Source organism: Lissotriton vulgaris, chromosome 3_2 (assembly GCF_964263255.1).
Source record: "Lissotriton vulgaris chromosome 3_2, aLisVul1.2, whole genome shotgun sequence".
NCBI classification, from domain to species: domain Eukaryota; kingdom Metazoa; phylum Chordata; class Amphibia; order Caudata; family Salamandridae; genus Lissotriton; species Lissotriton vulgaris.
This window is the reverse complement of record NC_141690.1, coordinates 190510442-190532013: the sequence shown is the minus strand read 5'-3', so window position 1 is coordinate 190532013 and position 21572 is coordinate 190510442. Positions and strand designations below refer to the sequence as shown.

The 21572-nt window shown below is 47.9% G+C and overlaps 1 protein-coding gene across 1 annotated transcript in view; it reads right to left on the bottom strand.

Annotated features, from left to right (window-relative positions):
* HAUS3 (HAUS augmin like complex subunit 3) overlaps positions 1–21572 on the bottom strand; it is a 117647-nt gene that overhangs the window by 60101 nt on the left and 35974 nt on the right. Inside the window, exons 2-3 of the mRNA XM_086964202.1 lie at positions 4359–4491; positions 85–1102 (exon numbers count right to left, since the gene is read on the bottom strand). Coding sequence (XP_086820328.1) covers positions 85–1005 — 921 coding nt within the window. The 5' untranslated portion in view covers positions 1006–1102; positions 4359–4491. The remainder of the gene's footprint in view (positions 1–84; positions 1103–4358; positions 4492–21572) is intronic.

The window sequence follows — 21572 nt, the reverse complement described above, 5'->3', positions numbered from 1 at the left end:
CATATGTACTAAAAAAGAAAAAAATAGAGAATGCAACTTTGGTTATACATACTAAGGTCTTTTTGAACAACAATGTTGACTCACCTTATTTCTTAATGAAAGAAGCTGCTCCTTTGCACATTCTAGACCAGCCTCCAGACTATTGTCATTAGCTTTTAGCTGAACCAAATGTTGCTTCGCACAAATATATGCCAGCTGCAGCCGGGCCATCTCACTTGTTCTCTGTTCATATAGCCCACTGCTTTCATCATGAATGCATGACCTGCTCTCATCCAACTCGAGAAGTTGAAAGTTCTCTTCATTTGAACTGTCAATCAACTCTGAGATCCCTTCAAAAAATTGCTTTTTTGTGTATGAAGTGAGGGCAGACGTTCTTTGTTCTTCTTGGGACAAGTAGCTCTCCAGAGAAAGTTGGGATAGTAAAACTGCTGGTACTCCAGATCCAAGAGTCACACTAGAAGCAGCGAAAAATGAGATCATCGTTTCAACTGCTTCAATTAGTTTCTTCAGTTCGTTATCCATCTTATTGTTCTCAGCACTTAAAGCTTCTTGGACAGCTTGTAGATGTGTTGTTCCCACTTCCTCTTCATCCCTTAATTTTAATGACATGTGGCTATTGGCTGAAGCCATTACTTGAAGCTTGTTACATCGATTAACTTTTATATTTGTTATCTTTTGAAAGAACCGAAGTTCTCCCTGAAGTTTCTCAAGTTCTACCTCATCTTCAGAAGTGTGCCTTGATTCAGCAGCTTTACATGTTTTCAAAACTTCCTCAAGATCATTTTCATCCAAAATATGCTTTCCTGACTCCTTGAGAGAGGTGAACGATTTCAAAGTATCTTCAGACAAGACTTGTTGCTCACTAACATGTCCACAAAACCACTCTAGGAAGTACTTTGTGTCAGTTGTCTCAAAAAGCCAGTCAAAATCTTCACCATTCAGTTTTTCAGCATTGACATAACCAAGTTTCTTTAGTTTGTCAACAAATGTCTTTCCGCAATTCATGATTACAATATTATATGTTGCAGGTAAAATATTTTTTAAAAATCTAAAAATAAAAAAAACTTACATTCCAGAGATGTCACCACAGGATATGCAGAGCCTGCCGTTTTCCAATAGGAAAAAAAATTAAAAAATATTTAATACTATTGCAAATGTTCAGTCAAAACAACACTAAAGGAAGCATAACGTGTTCACTTCCTCAACGCTTGCACACATTGGATTCCGCCACATCCAACGGTGAACCGAGGATAAATCTGTAGGTAACCCACAGCAGAGAGCGCTTCGTTTTCACCCCTAGAACTGCACCATCCTGCCTAGTAAGATAAAAGTGTTCCACTGTTGTCTGAAACTGAACTGCTCTTCAAGTGGCTGTGCTAAACTGCGCTTCAACACAAAAATACCAAGATGTATCAATCCACAATCCTCCAGCACATGCAACCCATGCCAACTATCAGAGAGCCAGGTTAATGCATAACACCCTTACATAGGGAAAGCCGACGATTAATTACAGCAAAGGAATAGTCAGTAGCTCTTGCTAAACAGTTTATTTTTTAAATGTAAAGGAGAGCTTACTTAACTTATTTTTAGTACTGATTAGCTATTTCTGGATCTTCCAAATCACAGATATTTATAGGTGTGAGCTAGTTTGTACATAAAAGAATGCTTTCCCACACTAGAGCCTTCTGCAATGGGAGTACATTTTGGCCACAAGCACCGAGTTGCCTCAAGTTGAAGGCCTACAGAAAAATACAATAGATATGTACTTTACAACAATTTTCAAATAAGGTCTGTCAAAACACTTTGGGTGCTTGGGGGAAATGCAAAACAACAAGAAAGTTTTCTAAGATGCTTAGTAAAACTTTGCAGAAAGTTTAATTTTACAGGCATAGCAGCACAGCATTTAGCGAGGTCTTATCAGGCTAATTGCTATGTCTTAAATATGAGGGCCCCATGAAATTCTGTAGCAGGTGTCTCAAAGACGCTTTATGTGCAATCCGGAATCTAATATGTTATGGGTCAATACACTTCATGTTAACAAAGTACAAAGATGCTGGTCGGACGGAGGTTGGTTATTAAAAGTCTTTGAGCAAACAAATTATTCTTACCACCTGTCGGCATGCCCACCCCTAACACTTCTCATACAAAGCATGTCTCTAGTTTTAACTTCCCCCTACTCTATTTAAAACATTATAGAATCGCGAAATAAGTTCACTACTCTGCCTCCTTCCTTTCACAATATTGGCATTTCAAGCTACTAAGACCTGTCTGGAGAACACAGCAAGACACTTACCACTGCAGAGCCCCATCACAATCAAATCGTACAATATAGTTTTAAACAAAACACCAATTGTGAATAACAAAATCTACTTTACCCAAGCCACTGAAAACATGCAGCTTGCTGCCTAATACTGGAGTAAAAACGAGACAAGCAAAGAACTGGAAATAGAAAAAGAGAGAAGAAAGAAAACGAATAGAAAAAGGTAAAGGAGTAAAAGAATAACTGCATTAAAAATAACTTTTGGCTCATATTCGCAAATTCCAGGCACCCAAGTTCTAATCAAGTGAGCAAAATGCATCAAAGTTACTGTTCCAAGCAAATTTACAAGCGTTTAAGCGGTTAACCTGAAAAGGTAAGTGAGCATCAAACTTTTGTAGGAGTAATATTTACATATCCATCCAAATAACTAAAGAGCAAAACATAAATGGCATTAAAAATCATCAAATCTAGATAAGATCTAACGTTACCCCTGACAGAGGGACAGCTTGATAGACAAGTTTACTTTTTTACTAAGTACAAATTGCATACCTTTACCGTTGCAAGATAACTAGTATCTGCTGGAGTCTCATGAGAAAGCCAACATTTGGTCCCAATCCCCTTTTCTGATCCTCTTTGCCTTTAAGTGTAAGAGCTTCAACTGCAACGTTTTATCATTTGTAAAACGGCTCATATGATTATCTGTATTATAATTTGCTAAATTAACTCATAACTTACAACTGAGCAGCGGGGTGGGGGGGTGTTGACTTGCTAAGTAAAAAAGCACAGGAAGTGATCACAAATAGATCACAAGAATTCATACGTTTGAGTGACTATAAAAAAGTACCAATAATAAACAAATATTTAGCCAGGAATGCTATCAGACTAAAATGGAGACCTTCGGTATTATTTCATAATGTCCTTGCAAGGCTGTAGGGTAAGAAAAAATTGCTTTAGAGAGCTTGACGCAGTAGTCTTGTAGGGGATGTGATGTTGAATGCCATTGGAGGCTTTCTGTGACCAACATTTAAAAAGCACACCTTTTTGTTGAAGTAACTATTTAATACCTTCAATATGAAATAATTAACGCATTGGTTAGCAAAATTTAATTATATTTTGTGACTAAATGCCAGCCAGTCAAAAAAAGGAAGCGAAAAGCACATCTTGCCCACCCACAGTAATCAGATTCATCCGAAGTAAATGGCGAAGAAAAAAATGCAGACCCCTACAGCTGTAATATGGTGATCTTCCCCTCCCATAAAAAGGATGAAACACCAATACACCCTCGAAACATCTTCTAATTTATAGTTTAGGATATGGCTTGCGGGAAGGTCCTATTATACAAGAATGTGGGATTCCTGATTTAATGTTATACTCAATTGATTTGATTAACAAAAGTCTAGGCAACTTCACCGGGCTTGTCGAACCCAATTAGAGCCAGATAAGTGTAGGCTGCTTTCGGTTATTTTATAAACTACAAATTTGTCACCTGGAAATGAGGGAATTAGTCCACCAAGTAGATTAAAAGTAAATACTGTAAAGACACAGTTTTGATCTCTTGCTAGCAATGTGTGAGCTTCATAGATGTTAGAAACGTATATATGAGTAGGACATTGGAGCGCGGGCTGATTAACCGCATCGCTGCTGAGGCGATTTTTGCGCTGTGCGGCTGTTTTCGATTAACCGCGATACATGACGAGCTCAGCTCGTCATCCGCACAAGTCACCCGTGGCTGATGACGAGCTGAGCTCGTCATCAGCATCGAAGGGGTTAGAAATCAAGTCGATCTGTCTTTTCAGCATGTATATATGTTTTACTATAATGCCAATAGAAACTAAATTACACATTTTATATGACATCAGGAAGACCCAACATATAGAACATTAAAAAGTGTACTCTTTGTAGTGTACCAGTATGAATATGAACTTGGCAGTCTACACAAAGTTTAGTAGCTCCCCGCCTCCATTATGAGGCTCCACTCCCAAAGCAATAGGATAGTGAGAAACACTGTTCATAGACTTCACAAAAAGTCTATTACGGAGCAATAGTTATCACTGCAAGATTCAGACAGAAAGGCAGAATATACTAGTCAGCGACATACCTGAACGGAGACTTCAAGCACAGTAGACAATCAACAGTAGCAAGACTTCCCTGAATACAAAATTCCGATTCCTTCCTTGTGTGGGGCTGTGATCTTTTAAGGCAGGTTTCAGTTTGGTTTCTTGTTTGCCAACCTGGGTAAAACAGATCCGGTTAGTTGGTCAAGATACCACTGTGTCAATTTCTCTCCTCTAATCATATTTGCTGTGAAGAATAAGCAGAGTCAGGGCTTCTCACACTGTTGGATTACCAAGTGAATGGCGACCTCAATTCTGTTACTATCTGATAACCATTATTGAGGAGCAGTACCCATCTGGGACAGTGATTCTTAACGTTAGACTTCAGTAGGCCGCCACTTAATCGTTACTGGAGCCCGGAGACCTCCACTGAATAATGAGAATCCATTGTCCCATCTCCCCTCCCCATCATCGCAGCCCTTACTGGAAGCCAGGGACCCTGTCCTAAGCATTTTCTCCAATTTAAAATGCAAAACAAAAATTTAGAAATAAGCATTCAAACAAATGCACAAATGAAACATCAATATTTAACGTGCAAACAAATATTTAATGACAACAATTTTAATACGATGGTTGGAGGTTTTTTTTAGGTTTTTTTTTTCAATTGAGACCATTCATCGTCATACTATATTCCGTTTGATACACTTGCACTGCTCTCACAAAACAATTTGAGGGTACCAATTTACTTTTTTGCATCAAATTTCAAATTCCTTCACATTTACAGGATGTTCTAAAATTTTCAACTGTACTTTTTGCTTATTCGTCAACATATACTTTATTCATCTGATAATATTTACTTTTCTAACCCCGAGTAGACACTGCAGACCCACAGAGGTCCCCGGACAACAGGTTAAGAAGCACTGTTGCAGGATGTCAATTAAACTGATAACAAATCAACACTATCTACAACAAAGTGACATCACTCCCTTCACTACAGACCCTACAGGACAGAGCAATTTTGCATTATGTGCACAAAGAAACCCACACACCAAATATGTGCTTTTCAACAAAAAGTTCAGTTTGTTAGTGGTCCACATTTTTGTAAACCATAGCTGTAAAGATATCGGACACTGATTTCCACATTTGCAATATCATACGTCTAGCCACTACATGCATGAAAGTAATCAAAGAGCTTCATCTAAACAAAGAAAATTCACCATCATCACATGTAAAACAGTACAGTAATTGTAGGAGATCAAGTGAAATCATTCCAGTCATCTTTCATACAAATAGAATTTTAGCTGAACATGGAAATAGGACCATCATATATGTTCTAATGTGCTCTTTTGTCCACAACCACCAATTACTGCTGTACGTAATTCACAGGAAATATAGCGTCACATCAAACGTTTGCCGGACTTTTCTTAAAATGTCACAGAAAGATGTGTTTGCTGCTCTCATCCGTTTAAGGACCCATGTATCTGCAGAGATTACAAGACCTAATTCTATGTCAGGACCAGAGGCGAGGATTATGCTCCTCTCTCTCCGCTTTATTAACATAGCAGCTTCATTTATTTATTTCTCTTTTTTGAACTTTACATTTGAAGGCGAACTAGTAGTTCCATGAGTCACTGGGAATATTGCTCAAAACATAACCAATCACAATGCAACTGTAGTCAATAGGGTAGCCAATCAGGATGAAGTTGAACCTGTAATAGTCCTCTCTCTGCTCTGATCTCCCTCTTTCTTCGCAGCTAGCAGCACTCAGATAAGTCAAATTTTTTGGTCTCTTGAGATTTAGGTATTTGTGAGTTCGCTTAAACTCCACGTGGTGCTGCGCATGTATAACGCATAGCGCTGACCTTGACACGGCTGTGTTTCGCGGCATATATCTACTTGGTGCTGCGGTGCAGTCCTTCGCCCATCAGGTGGCACTCTCAGGCCAGAGGTGTTGCCTAGCAACACGTGATTCCTGTCCGCTTCAAATCTGACAGGATCGCACTTGCGTAGAGCACAGTAGCCACCGAATCTAAAGCCTGGAGAAAGACGCCTCGTTTACGGGGTCTGTGCTGTAAATTAGTATTAAAATTTCGCTTCGACTTCTGAGTTGGGTCGGTATTGCCGGTTTCTGATGCCCCCAGGTGTCTGTACTGATTACAGTGATCAACCAGGTCCCATCAGGGAACACACTCCCAGGTGCTGAACCCCTTCCATACCTTTAACACCAAGGGCAAAGAGTTCCCAGGGCCCAAAACCAACTCCAGGTGCGGCTTTGCCCACAAATAAACATTTGACTGCGTCCCCAGTCCCTAAAGGGCAGCCACCTGTCTGCCCATATTCCATGCCTGTGGGGGGTGCTGCATTAGTAGCATTTAACAGAATATATTGCTAAAATACTCTACCTTGTTTAAGTGCAGCTCCTGCTATTCCCGCAGAGACCTCAGGGGATGTGTACCAGGACCCTTTAACTTACCTCCCTTGGGATTACGATTTTGTAACAGGCGATGGAGGTCTATCTACCACGCAGTAGATGAGGCTATGGGCCCGATGGAAGAGTGCCTCGCTCAGCTTATTGCACAGTGTGGCAAGAGACTGCAGTCTGCGCCAAACCTACCCCTGGCCCATCCTCCTCCAATACCAGCAGTTGACCTGAATGCCTTTGAACAACTGCAACACGCCTTTATAGTGCAGTCTCCCTGCAATGCCTCTCCCCACCCTAGAGCCCCTGCAGGAGACTCCAGCTCCGCTATCCCTGCAGTTGCAGGATGATGATGCATCAGATGAGGCAGGGCCATCTATACCCTGGCGTCCATCTCCCCCAGCCAGTGAGATCGGGGCGATAGTCAGATATGTTAGACCCCGATCAAATTCTGCATCCACAATCAGCGGAGGGGGTCCCATGCGACAAGGTTGTACAATATGTGGCCCATCGCCTACACAGGTTTTTTGAGAAAGTAGCACAAAGCTGTCTCAGAGCGGAATGCAACAGGCCCACATTAGAGGGTAAGGTAGCCAAAACACCCAACATAGATCCCAAGATGGGCACATTTTCAGCCAAGTTTCAGGATCCAAAAAAGGGAATTGATGGGTCTTGGCGAACTAGACAGGACAAGGTCTTGGACGCCATAGGTCATTTGACCAAGATCCTAGATATGGAAATGAAATGAAATGAAATGAAAATGAGATTTATAGAGCGCTGCAGCTGCCCTGAGGCGTCCAGGCGCTAAAAAAAACAGATGATGCCCTCAAGGTTATTATTTGTTAAAAAGAAGGGTTTTTAGCTGTTTGCGGAAGCTGGTTAAGTTGGGGTTATTTCTCAGCTGCAGGGGGAGGGTGTTCCAGAGTTTTGGATACATTGCAGGAGAATGAGCGTCCTCCTGCTCTGGCTCTGCAGATTCTGGGGATTTTGGCTAGGAATGCCGTTGAGGAGCGAAGAGTCTTGTTGGGTTTGTATGGGGAGATCAGGGAGCAGTTAATATCTGGGCCCATTTTCCAGAATGTCTGATGGGCAATGCAGAGTGCTTTGAACTTTACTCTGTCCCTAACAGGCAGCCAGTGTAGGGGTTTTAGGCCAGTTTTTATTGAGGTCCTCCGAGGGACTCCCAGCAACGCCCGGGCAGCGCAGTTTTGGGTGCGTTGAAGCTTTTGTAGGGTGTAGTCTGGTGCTCCAAAGTAAAGGGCATTATTAAAATCCAGGCGGGATTGGAGGAGGCCCTGTATAATTATAAATATGGTGGAAGACACTAAGGTTTCGGGTGCCATGTTTTCCCCCAAGGGTCTGTCTGGGTGGGCACCAAGGGTGGTTCTCTTTTTGGGTAATGCTAACTATGCCCTCACTACAGAGCACAGATGATCATTGCTGATCAAAGTGGATCCGAAATTTGGGGATCTAGCAGTCTTGAAGGTGGGTGCCTGGGCACGGAGGGGTGTGGGGAGGGGGAGAGAGGTTCTCAAAGAACTTGGGAAGTTCATGAACACGTTCATATTCCTAGACAAAGACCTAAACATCAATAAAGAAGATGTTTCCAAGGGGCCAGTCGCTTTGCTTCCCAATCCTATGCCAGAAGGCAAGGCTACAGGCGAGGCCATGGTACCAGGACCAATCCCGCTTCACAAACTTCTACCTCACCAAGGTTCAGTGATTCAGTGGCCGAAGTTCCCGTTTGGGTGAAATCCGGTCGATAAAACGACAGAGGTAACAGTCAAAGACACACAGACTCTGGGTGGTACAACAAAGTTCAAAAGTTCAACCTTAAGGCGGGTGCTGTGAAAAGATATAGGACGGCTCAACACAGAGCACCTTTTTGGGCAAAAGACCTACATAAGTAAGGAATTGAAAACAATGCAAATACTGTTATGAGAGCGGTTAGTCTGGTTCAGAGCTAGATGACCCCATTTGTTAGGCCACATGATCTCAGTCTCTCCTCTGCAAAAAAGGCATCACAAGACATAATTTGACATAATGAAAGCGCATGAAATTGGCGAACAGTGCTATACAGACTTCAAACTTTAGAGTAATCCACCCATTAAGAAATTTCATGACCCAATGAAAATGAATAAACTAAAATCCTTCACTAACCTTTCCAAGAATAAAGAAGGCTATGTACAGCAATGGCATGCACAGCAATGGAATGACAATCATCATGAAAGCAGACACAACAGTATCTGGTCGAGTAATTGTGACAGCACTGAAGCTGAACCATCAAAAAGTGGATGTACTCTCATCCCTTGGGACCTTTAGCATGGGCTTAAGCAACTCTAGAAGGTCTGCTGTGAAAGACAAACAAAGTTGTTTTAGCCACAAACTTGCAGAAAAAAGTTATCCCTGCTGAGGAAATACCTGGAAATTCAGCCACGCTGATCGTAAGGTTCTTGTTCAGAGAATAAAAGACAAAGAATCAAAAACTTTGGTGAGGTGGCTAGGTATCTCTTGAAATAGGATACAGGAGTCAAAGAATTGATGTTGTGTTTTATATGTAAAATGAAATGCCTATTAAGAACAGCGAAAGCACAATCTGAAGGGAAGAACTCTTGCACCAACTACAGAGTATCTCACCTTCAGAGATTGTTACAGCGGAGGAAATCCCTAAGTCACACAAGGAATAAAACTACTATCGCTTTTCTTGTAAACAAATGGAGGAAACCAGAGTATTTTGTAAAACTTGAGAATAAAACACTCTTCGCGAATGTTAAGATAAATGCTACAAAATCACATCTGAAAGGAGCCACGAAGTGCCCAGTTTCAACAGTATACACGAAGAAGCAGATGGTTGTTTGTTGCTTCACGAGCTGCTAGGAGGATTATGAGGCAGCACTGATAAGCGGTGTTTCAGGGCTCGAAAAATCCACTCGCCTGCTCACATTTGCAAGTCAGATTCAATAAGGAGAAGCTATTTTTAGGTCCTACGCGCCCTTTCTGGCGAGTAGGAAGACAAACTTGACCTCTGCCTCTGGCAGCAGAGCAAACGTGACAAGATAGCAAGATGTAAAGGCATCTTTATTGCTCACAAAGTGAATGAGGAATAAAAATGCTTTTAGGGGGCGTGGCTTCGCCGCAAAACGCAATGGCCACCAACTGAACTCGCTCTGTAGGAAACCTGACCGCCTTCCACAAATCCGCTTACTAATCAGTCGCCCGTGCAGTGGAGGGGCCGCGTAACCACCGCGGAGGCTGGAGAACCGAAAAACGACGTTGAGCTGCAGTCAGATTGTGCAGAAATCGGCATCCAATGCTGTGGGATTCGAGGCCGCGAGCTGTCGCATCGAAGAGCTGGGCGTGGCACACAGTCTGGTCCAGCCCCTTGTGAACGCGAGGCCGTGGCATGCCAGCAGTCGGACCGGAGGCTGTAGGAGAGGCAGTCAGGGTCCTGAAACCCTGTCCCTGACGCGGGTGGCCATAGCATGATAGTCCATGATTGGCAGGGAGGTGCTCCTGCTGGGGGCACGTGATCGGAGCCCTCAGCGGCGGCTGCAGAGGGGTATGCCGGCTGGGGCCCGACCGGAGTTCGCGGCCCTGCGGTGTCCTGGGCACGAGTTTTCTGACCGATCAACTGCAGTGAAGGAAGGAGGCGGCCTGTTATGGGACACTGAGCGACGAAGAGGCGGCAGAGTGCCTGGTACGGACTTGGGCCGCTGGCACTTAGAGTTGAAGCAGGGCCTGCGAGACAAAGCCGATTGGGCCTTCCCGAACACTGTGGAGGGTCAAAGACTGGCTGGGTGGCCCAGTGGAGTAAACGAACACAGAAACACAGTACTGTAACTGCTATTGTCGCGGTGGAGAGGGAAAGTAGATGCACTTGACCAGGTGTGTGGTGCCCCTTTAAACCCCCCCAACCCCACAGCCACGATGCTGGTTATGGAGCAACATCACAAGTGAACCGTAAGATAAGGCTGGGCGTTGAGGGGTGGAGGGAAGTGCCACTGAGGAGGGGATGATCTGAAGTCTACATGAGAGCTGATCCTAGCTGCACCAGTGAGAAAATGTGTAATGTGTACCTGTCATTTGACAGGTTCTGATGATCAAAACAGGAGGTCTGAATAGAGCAGGAATGCTGACTTTGCGCTGAGAAAGAGGAGACACTAGCAAAGGACTATGTTGAGCTATGGGGGCCCCTGATTGGACACGGATACCTTGTTGTGATTGGATGTTGCTATGTTTTCTTGCTACCTTTCCCTATTTCATGGGAAATGTAGTCTTTGTTAACCTTTCGCTGATATGAGAATAAAGTGAAAAAAGAAGGCATAATCCTCGCCTCTGAGTCCTTTATATAATTGAAACTTTCCGTTAAGTTAGCTAGGTAATTTTTCATTAGCACATATAGTGTAAATAAGCTATCCCAACGATGGCTGAAACATTCCACTCTTTCAGCTGTAAAGGAACATTTTTCCTTAATTAATGAAAACATGGATTTTTCTGACTTACTTCTGGGACCACAAGAATATATGCCATTTATAACGAACTGAACACACATTTAGAGAAAGAAACTGCAGAAATAATTAGACAAATAGATCACGAAAATCTGCAAGCAGTTGTAAAGTTTACAGTGGAATACACATCCCTTCTAAAAGAGTGCACTCATTAAATCGTTCTGTCCTCAAACTTAGACCTCATAACAGGAGACCTGGGTTTGTTACAACATGTGCAGGCTCAGCTAAGAGGAATTATACAATTAAAGTTGGCATTACAAACATAGACATCAGGTTTTGTGCCTAGGAAACCTCTAGTTGAAACAGCCACGTTTGAACCATATACTTTAACGCTTACTCAGAAAGCAATAACAAAGAAAGAATCGTAAAATGCACACTATTCAGCATAGAGCAAATGGAAGATGCACCATTTATGGTTAAAAAGACTCCACCTATTACCTGGTTGATACACTGTGTCATATCTTTACCCATTACAATGTCCCACTTTCATGTCTGCCACAAAAATAAATGCATTGGCTGGTATGAAACCATGCACAGTTCACAATTGTTCCATTCAAGGAAATTTTCCTTTTCGTACATCTGTCTAAACGAAAATGAAGACGACTGTGTGCATTAGAACAGCAGATTGCAGTAATCCCCTTGGACACTCCATTTTGTGTGATACAATATTGTTGCATGAAATGTGTGGTGCTTTAATGACAGGGTTGAGTATTATCTGTTTCCCCCTTTGAATCTATCCCCACACCTCATGAACTCCTGAATAATGATTCATTTATTTCTAACAAATACTACTTGCTTTGGGTTGAAACCTGGCCAGTCATACCCGATAACGGTTTCGGACACAGCAGTGTTGTGGTAGGACCTTGAACCCGCCACCTCAAAATATAATTAGAAACATACCCTAGCCTAAGATAGATATGACCATTTCAAAAATGGGGTTACCCAATAATGGTCGTTCACCTGGGTGCATATAGGTACAAAAGACAATGGTCCTAAACTTGGTTCTGAAAGGATTTGAATAAAAAATTCCTTTTTGGCATATCAATACATTTCTGAGCTTCAGAGAACTGATTAACAATCTCACAGTATTCAATACATTATTCACAAAGTATAGGAAAAAAGTGCAACACAATATGACCTCGTCCAACATGCATTTACTTTCATGTCAATTGGCGAGCAGACGTCAAAAGATTCTGATAAGTAAGAGCCTCAGTTAAAAATTACAAAAAGAAGTCTCTGACTTCAGGGGATAAAACAATCTGAAGACCGCCACAACTGACTCAGAAATTCAGAGGCTGGTACACATGCAATAATCAACACATTTTCTAGATATTGTGCAAACTATATTCAATTCATCTTTGACTACTGGTGTGCCTCTTTTTAAGAACACTGGATCTGGTGACTGGATTTAAAGCAGTATTTCGTTCTTCCACTCTGTTCTCCAGCCTCTGAGGATTTCCAGTCCTCATATTCCTAATCCGCTGTGATATTGTTAGAACTGGGATCCCTGGTTGGCTGAGGTAAGCACCTTAGGCCAAGTAGGGACCCTCGCTTCCACGTCAGGGAAAGGAAGGACACCTTCTCAGATAACCCCTGCTCATTCCCTTGGTAGCTTGGCACGAGCAGCCAGGCTTATCTTCAAGGCAAATGTGTAAAGTATTTGCAACCAAGCTCCCAGTGACCCCATAAAAAGACTCCACACAAGTTTCATATAAAAACAAGAATAGGCTTACATAAAAAGATATACAATGAGACCACACGATAAAAATCCAACATATGCATATTTGTATTATACCTCCTGGACAGTTATTAGGTCAGCCAGCTCTTGTATTTCTGGCGGTATTAATGAGCACTTCTAGGTGATCCTATGTAGTCCTAATGCAAGGCTATGCAGTTCGTAATGCAAGAATAAGGCACTTTACAATGTAAGAATAATGCAGTTTATGATGCAAACTAATGCAATGCTGTGAGAAAGTGCCCTCTTTCTTGCATGGTATGCCCCCACTTTTTTCTGAATTGCTGGCCCTGCACACTCACACAATTCTGCTGGCCCTGGACATCCACATACTGATCACCCTGCATAATCACATACTGATCACCCTGCATACTCACATACTGATCACCCTGCATACTCACATACTGATCACCCTGCATACTCACATACTGATCTCCCTGCATACTCACATACTGATCTCCCTGTATACTCACATACTGCTCACCCTGCATACTCACACACCCTTCACACACACACTGCTGGCCCTGGACACCCACATACTACTCACCCTGCACACTGCTGGCCTTGGACACTCGCATACCGATCACCCTGCATACTCACACACTGCTCACCCTGCATATTCACACTCTGCTTACTCAGCACACTCACACTCTCCTCCTCCTGCACACTCACACTCTGCTGGCCCTGGACATCCACACACTGCTCACCCTCCATACTCACAGTTGCAGAATTGTATTCCGGTGATGATGGAGGCAAGTAATGGATCCGGTAAATATCTGCTGTAAATGCCATCAGGGAGTCAACTGGCGATGATCTGCTCATCTCTGGGCGCTGCTCTAATCTCCTCACCTCGTGAGAGGCTTGACTGGGATTGTGAAAACAAGGAGCCTACTCTCGCTCTCCACACTGCAGTCGCTGCTTTAAGTAAGAAGGAATGCAGCCTGCTGCATATGCATGGACCTTTGCATGGGTGTGTGTTGAGACAGAAGAATAATGTAAGAAGTAGCACTGAAAGGTGGTGTGTGGTGTGTGTAGTCTTATGTGGGTAGTCTTATGTGGGTGTGATTGTGTGTTTGTGTGTGTGTGTGGTGTTGTGTGTGTTTGTGTGGTGTGTGTGTGCCACCACACTAGTGTCCCTCAAGTAACATGTGCGAGGTCTTCTAGGTGTCTAGAGTAACGTTCCAGTGAAAGCACTGGACTTCAGTGGCACCAAAGCAAGTCATTTGTGTGAAGTTGGGGGGGGTCTCAGTAGTGAGCTTGTGTCACCTCTGAATTTCTTGAGGTTTATGTGCGCTGTTTTACAGATCGGCTTCTCTCACAGTTTATTTAGCATGATTGAACACTGTTATTCAGCGCTAGCTGTGTCTATTCGCCTCTATAGATCACCCTTGGCCTATTACTCCCTAGGTTGACTAACTGCAATAATATGGTGTTGAAAACTGCAAAGCACATGAAGTGTCTTCGACAAAGAGACTAAAAGATCAGCGTGTTACTGCCAAACTCTTACCCCTGCAGGACTGGAGTGTAGTTGTTACTCCTCCTCTAGGGGTTCCCGGAGGAGGTCCGCAGGGCCCTGTGCGGCAGCCTTGAATTCATGTTGTTGGTGTTTCACTCTGCTGACACTCATGCTGTCACTCGCACTCTGCAGACACGCTCACTCACCGATGGCTGGTGGTGTGTGTGCCTGGTGAAAGCATGCACCGACGGCTGGTGGTGTGTGTGCGTGGTGAAAGCGTGCACCGACGGCTGGTGGTGTGTGTGCCTGGTGAAAGCGTGCACCGACGGCTGGTGGTGTGTGTGCCTGGTGAAAGCGTGCACCGACGGAAGGTGGGGCGTACCTGTTTGGGGCGTGCCTGTGTGGTCTTCTGTGAGACACCGGGGTCTGTCGTCTGGAATGGAAGCTTTGGTCAGATGGGGGGGGGGGAGCATGGAAATGTTGCGCTCCTGTGAAGGAGCTGGCAGGTGATTGGGGTCCCCCTTAGGAGCCAAAGACTATGAAAGCAGTGCCCCTGTCTTTAACACCACCACACCAGTGTGCCTCAAGTAACATGTGCCAGGTCTTCTACAACGCAGGGGCAGAGAGGAGAGGCAGGACACAACGCAGGGGCAGAGAGGAGAGGCAGGACACAACGCAGGGGCAGAGAGGCAGGACACAACGCAGGGGCAGAGAGGCAGGACACAACGCAGGGGCAGAGAGGCAGGACACAACGCAGGGGCAGAGAGGAGAGGCAGGACACAACGCAGGGGCAGAGAGGCAGGACACAACGCAGGGGCAGAGAGGCAGGACACAACACAGGGGCAGAGAGGCAGGACAACACAGGGGCAGAGAGGCAGGACACAACGCAGGGGCAGAGAGGCAGGACACAACGCAGGGGCAGAGAGGCGAGGGAGGACAACGCAGAGAGGTGAGGCAGGACACAACGCAGGGGCGGAGAGGCAGGACAACGCAGGGGCAGAGAGGAGAGGCAAGACAATGCAGGGGCAAAGAGGAGGGGCAAGACAATGCAGGGGCAAAGAGGAGGGGCAAGACAACGCAGGGGCAGAGAGGAGAGGCAGGACAATGCAAGGGGGGGGGGACAGGTGAGGCAGGACACAACGCAAACGGGGAAGAGGTGAAGCAGGACACAACGCAAGGGAAGAGAGGAGAGGCAAGACAACACAGGGGCAGAGAGGAGAGGCAAGACAACGCTGGGGCGGAGAGGAGAGGCAGGACACAACGCAAGGAGGGAGAGGTGAGGCAGGACAACGCAGGGGCAGAGAGGAGAGGCAGGACAACGCAGGGGCAGAGAGGAGAGGCAGGACACAACGCAGGGGCAGAGAGGAGAGGCAGGACACAACGCAGGGGCAGAGAAGAGGCAGGACACAACACAGGGGCAGAGAGGAGAGGCAGGACACAACGTAGGGGCAGAGAGGAGAGGCAGGACACAACGTAGGGGCAGAGAGGAGAGGCAGGACACAACGCAAGGGCGGGACAGGTGAGGCAGGACACAACGCAAGGGGGGGAAGAGGTGAGGCAGGACACAACGTAGGGGCAGAGAGGAGAGGCAGGACACAACGTAGGGGCAGAGAGGAGAGGCAGGACACAACGCAAGGGCGGGACAGGTGAGGCAGGACACAACGCAAGGGGGGGAAGAGGTGAGGCAGGACACAACGCAAGGGCAGAGAGGAGAGGCAGGACAACGCAGGGGCAGAGAGGAGAGGCAAGGCAACGAAGGGGCAGAGAGGAGAGGCAAGACAACGCAGGGGCAGAGAGGAGAGGCAAGACAACGCAGGGGCAGAGAGGAGAGGCAAGACAACGCAGGGGCAGAGAGGAGAGGCAAGACAACGCAGGGGCAGAGAGGAGAGGCAAAACAAACGCAGGGGCAGAGAGGAGAGACAAGACAACGCAGGGGCAGAGAGGAGAGGCAAGACAACGCAAGGGCGGAGAGGAGAGGCAAGACAACGCAAGGGCGGAGAGGAGAGCCAGGACAACGCAGGGGCAGGGAGGAGAGGCAGGACAACGCAGGGGCAGAGATGAGAGGCAGGACACAACACAGGGGCAGAGAGGCAGGACACAACACAGGGGCAGAGAGGCAGGACACAACACAGGGGCAGAGAGGCAGGACACAACGCAGGGGCTGAGAGGAGAGGGAGGACAACGCAGAGAGGTGAGGCAGGACACAACGCAGGGGCGGAGAGGCAGGACAACGCAGGGGCAGAGAGGAGAGGCACGACAATGCAGGGGCAAAGAGGAGGGGCAAGACAACGCAGGGGCAGAGAGGAGAGGCAGGACAATGCAAGGGGGGACAGGTGAGGCAGGACACAACGCAAACGGGGAAGAGGTGAGGCAGGACACAACGCAGGGGCAGAGAGGAGAGGCAAGACAACACAGGGGCAGAGAGGAGAGGCAAGAAAACGCAGGAGAGGTGAGGCAAGACAACGCTGGGGCGGAGAGGGGAGGCAGGACACAACGTAGAGGCAGAGAGGAGAGGCAGGACAACGCAGGGGCAGAGAGGAGAGGCAGGACAACGCAGGGGCAGAGAGGAGAGGCAGGACAACGCAGGGGAAGAGAGGAGAGGCAGGACACAACGCAAGGGGGGGGCAGGTGAGGCAGGACACAACGCAAGGGGGGAAGAGGTGAGGCAGGACAACGCAAGGGCAGAGAGGAGAGGCAGGACAACGCAGGGGCAGAGAGGAGAAGCAAGACAACGCAGGGGCAGAGAGGAGAGGCAAGACAACGCAGGGGCAGAGAGGAGAGGCAAGACAACGCAGGGGCAGAGAGGAGAGGCAAGACAACGCAGGGGCAGAGAGGAGAGACAAGACAACGCAGGGGCAGAGAGGAGAGGCAAGACAACCCAGGGGCAGAGAGGAGAGGCAAGACAACGCAAGGGCAGAGAGGAGAGGCAAGACAACGCAGGGGCGGAGAGGAGAGGCAGGACACAACGCGAGGGAGAGGTGAGGCAGGACAACTCAGGGGCAGAGAGGAGAGGCAGGACACAACGCAGGGGCGGAGAGGGAGGACAACGCAGGGGCAGAGAGGAGAGCCAGGACAACGCAGGGGCAGAGATGAGAGGCAGGACAACGCAGGGGCAGAGAGGCGAGGCAAGACAATGCAAGGGCAGAGAGGAGAGACAAGACAACACAGGGGCGGAGAGGAGAGGCAAGACACAAAGCAGGGGCAGAGAGGAGAGGCAGGACACAACGCAGGGGCATAGAGGAGAGGCAGGACAACACAAGAACAGAGAGGAGAGGCAGGACAACGCAGGGGCAGAGAGGAGAGGCAGGACACAACGCAGGGGCAGAGAAGAGAGGCAGGACACAATGCAGGGGCAGAGAAGAGAGGCAGGACACAACACAGGGGCAGAGAAGAGAGGCAGGACACAACACAGGGGCAGAGAGGAGAGGCAGGACACAACGTAGGGGCAGAGAGGAGAGGCAAGACAACGCAGGGGCAGAGAGGAGAGGCAAGACAATGCAGGGGCAGAGAGGAGAGGCAAGACAGCGCAGGGGGCAGAGAGGAGAGGCAAGACAACGCAGGGGCAGAGAGGAGAGACAAGACAACGCAGGGGCAGAGAGGAGAGGCAAGACAACGCAGGGGCAGAGAGGAGAGGCAAGACAACGCGAGGGAGAGGTGAGGCAGGACAACTCAGGGGCAGAGAGGAGAGGCAGGACACAACGCAGGGGCAGAGAGGAGAGGGAGGACAACGCAGGGGCAGAGAGGAGAGGCAGGACAACGCAGGGGCAGGGAGGAGAGGCAGGACAACGCAGGGGCAGAGATGAGAGGCAGGACAACGCAGGGGCAGAGAGGAGAGGCAAGACAATGCAAGGGCAGAGAGGAGAGGCAAGACAATGCAAGGGCAGAGAGGAGAGGCAAGACAATGCAAGGGCAGAGAGGAGAGGCAAGACAACGCAAGGGCAGAGAGGAGAGGCAAGACAACGCAGGGGCGGAGAGGAGAGGCAGGACACAACGCGAGGGAGAGGTGAGGCAGGACAACTCAGGGGCAGAGAGGAGAGGCAGGACACAACGCAGGGGCGGAGAGGGAGGACAACGCAGGGGCAGAGAGGAGAGCCAGGACAACGCAGGGGCAGGGAGGAGAGGCAGGACAACGCAGGGGCAGAGATGAGAGGCAGGACAACGCAGGGGCAGAGAGGCGAGGCAAGACAATGCAAGGGCAGAGAGGAGAGACAAGACAACACAGGGGCGGAGAGGAGAGGCAAGACACAAAGCAGGGGCAGAGAGGAGAGGCAGGACACAACGCAGGGGCATAGAGGAGAGGCAGGACAACACAAGAACAGAGAGGAGAGGCAGGACAACGCAGGGGCAGAGAGGAGAGGCAGGACACAACGCAGGGGCAGAGAAGAGAGGCAGGACACAATGCAGGGGCAGAGAAGAGAGGCAGGACACAACACAGGGGCAGAGAGGAGAGGCAGGACACAACACAGGGGCAGAGAGGAGAGGCAGGACACAACACAGGGGCAGAGAGGAGAGGCAGGACACAACGTAGGGGCAGAGAGGAGAGGCAAGACAACGCAGGGGCAGAGAGGAGAGGCAAGACAATGCAGGGGCAGAGAGGAGAGGCAAGACAACGCAGGGGGCAGAGAGGAGAGGCAAGACAACGCAGGGGCAGAGAGGAGAGACAAGACAACGCAGGGGCAGAGAGGAGAGGCAAGACAACGCAGGGGCAGAGAGGAGAGGCAAGACAACGCGAGGGAGAGGTGAGGCAGGACAACTCAGGGGCAGAGAGGAGAGGCAGGACACAACGCAGGGGCAGAGAGGAGAGGGAGGACAACGCAGGGGCAGAGAGGAGAGCCAGGACAACGCAGGGGCAGAGATGAGAGGCAGGACAGGGCAGGGAGGAGAGGCAGGACAACGCAGGGGCAGAGATGAGAGGCAGGACAACGCAGGGGCAGAGAGGAGAGGCAAGACAATGCAAGGGCAGAGAGGAGAGGCAAGACAATGCAAGGGCAGAGAGGAGAGGCAAGACAATGCAAGGGCAGAGAGGAGAGGCAGGACAACTCAGGAGCAGAGAGGAGAGGCAGGACAACGCAGGGGCAGAGAGGAGAGACAAGACAATGCAGGGGCAGAGAGGAGAAGCAGGACACAATGCAGGGGCAGAGAGCAGAGGCAGGACAACGCAAGGGGGGACAGGTGAGGCAGGACAACGCAGGGGCAGAGAGGAGAGGCAGGGCAATGCAGAGTCGGAGAGGAGAGGAAAGACAACGCAGGGTCAAAGAGGAGAGGCAAGACAATGCAGGGGCAGAGAGGAGAGGCAAGACAGCGCAGGGGCAGAGAGGAGAGGCAAGACAGCGCAGGGGCAGCGAGGAGAGGCAAGACAGTGCAGGGGCAGAGAGGAGAGGCAAGACAACGCTGGGGCAGAGAGGAGAGGCAAGACAACGCAGGGGCAGAGAGGAGAGGCAAGACAACGCAGGGGCAGAGAGGAGAGGCAAGACAACGCAAGGGACAGAGGTGACGCAGGACACAACGCAGGGGCAGAGAGGAGAGGCATTTGTAGGGGAGAGTTAACTAGGGGAAAGGGCAGGGACACAAGCTGCTTTGAAATGGGGCGGGGGCTAATGGGGACATTAGCAACATAAAAGGGAATTAAGAAGGTAGAATAAAAAAAATGAAGTGAAATTAGAGAAAAGGTGGAGAGAGGAAACATACGAGAAATATAGAGGTGTGCTATCGGAATAAGAGGGGGTGCTTGAGGCGTGGAAAGGGAAGGAAGAACACGGAAACTGGAAAACGAGAAGAAGGGCATTGGCAGGTGGAGAGGCAGTGACTCAGAAAGGTGGGTGCCTTTTACAGAGCGGGAGAGGGCAAGGAAAACTAGAAGGGAGAGCGGTACGTGGAGAAAGAACCCGATATAGCTGAAACTGTGCATTCAGGAGAGCAGAGAAGGCCAAATAGGGAAGTGAGGGGAGGGGACAGGGAGAACAGACGGGAATGGGCAGAGCAGGCCTATAATAGGGAGAAAAACATGCGCAGAAATATAAATGGGCGGGGGAGGGACAGACAGGCAGAATAAAAAAGAAAAGGTGGTGCGAGGCGGAAAATGTGCAATAGGGTAGATGGACTCTTGTATCCTGGAGAAGATAGGGGTAGAAAAAGAGGAATAAGATACAGCTTGTGGTGAAGAGCAGGGCAGGCGAGAGACATGGACGTGGAACTGGTGAGAGGAAAGGGGCAGTGTAGATAGCAAAGAAGGCAGGGGAGTGAGGATAAGCGAAATCAGTGGTGAGGGAACGGGTTGCAGAGAAGGTGCTTTAGAGAGATAGAGGGAGAAGGGTGGTGGTGACCGGTGCAGGGGCTGGGGTGGGACAGGCGGTTAGGGAGAGGTAGGATTGAGGTAAGAGAAGCAGAGGGGTAGAAGGGGCGAGAGGGAAGGAGGGCTGCAGCCCTGGGAGATACAGCTTTTTGTTTTACACTCAACATGTTTATTGACAGAAATGTCAAGTATAGAACTCTCAAAAGGTAAACTTGGAATTGAGGTTATACACTAGGGCTTCATTAAAAGAAACACTCACAGGTAGACAAAAACAACACAGATACTTTGGGTGGCGAGCACTTTTCAAAACGGTAGGCTGAGCTCCGTGCACATGCTCTCGCTTTCAGAGATGCCCTGCATTTTGCTAGAGGAGCTTTCAGCTGGTCTCAATCAAAAGGTACCCTACAGGAAAAAAAGCTGGTCGCTGTTGAATACCATAGATTGACTAGAAACCATACAACATGCATATACCTTCGTGTTGAATGCAAATTTTTAAAAAAAATGGTCAGGTCACGGACTACCAAAAACATGAGGTGTCGTTTCTCAAAGGAAAAATCAACTCCAAGTCACCCAAAATTATAACTCACAGGTAGACAAAAACAACACAGATACTTTGGGTGGCGAGCACTTTTCAAAACGATAGGCTGAGCTCCGTGCACATGCTCTCGCTTTCAGAGCTGCCCTGCATTTTGCTAGAGGAGCTTTCAGCTGGTCTCAATCAAAAGGTACCCTACAGGAAAACAAGCATTGGAAATGCAATAGGTCTCGCATTAGGAAAGTTTGAGCTATTGGTATTGTAAATGACACTTTTTTTATTTATGTGTTGGTTTTGAAAGTAGCAAAATTAA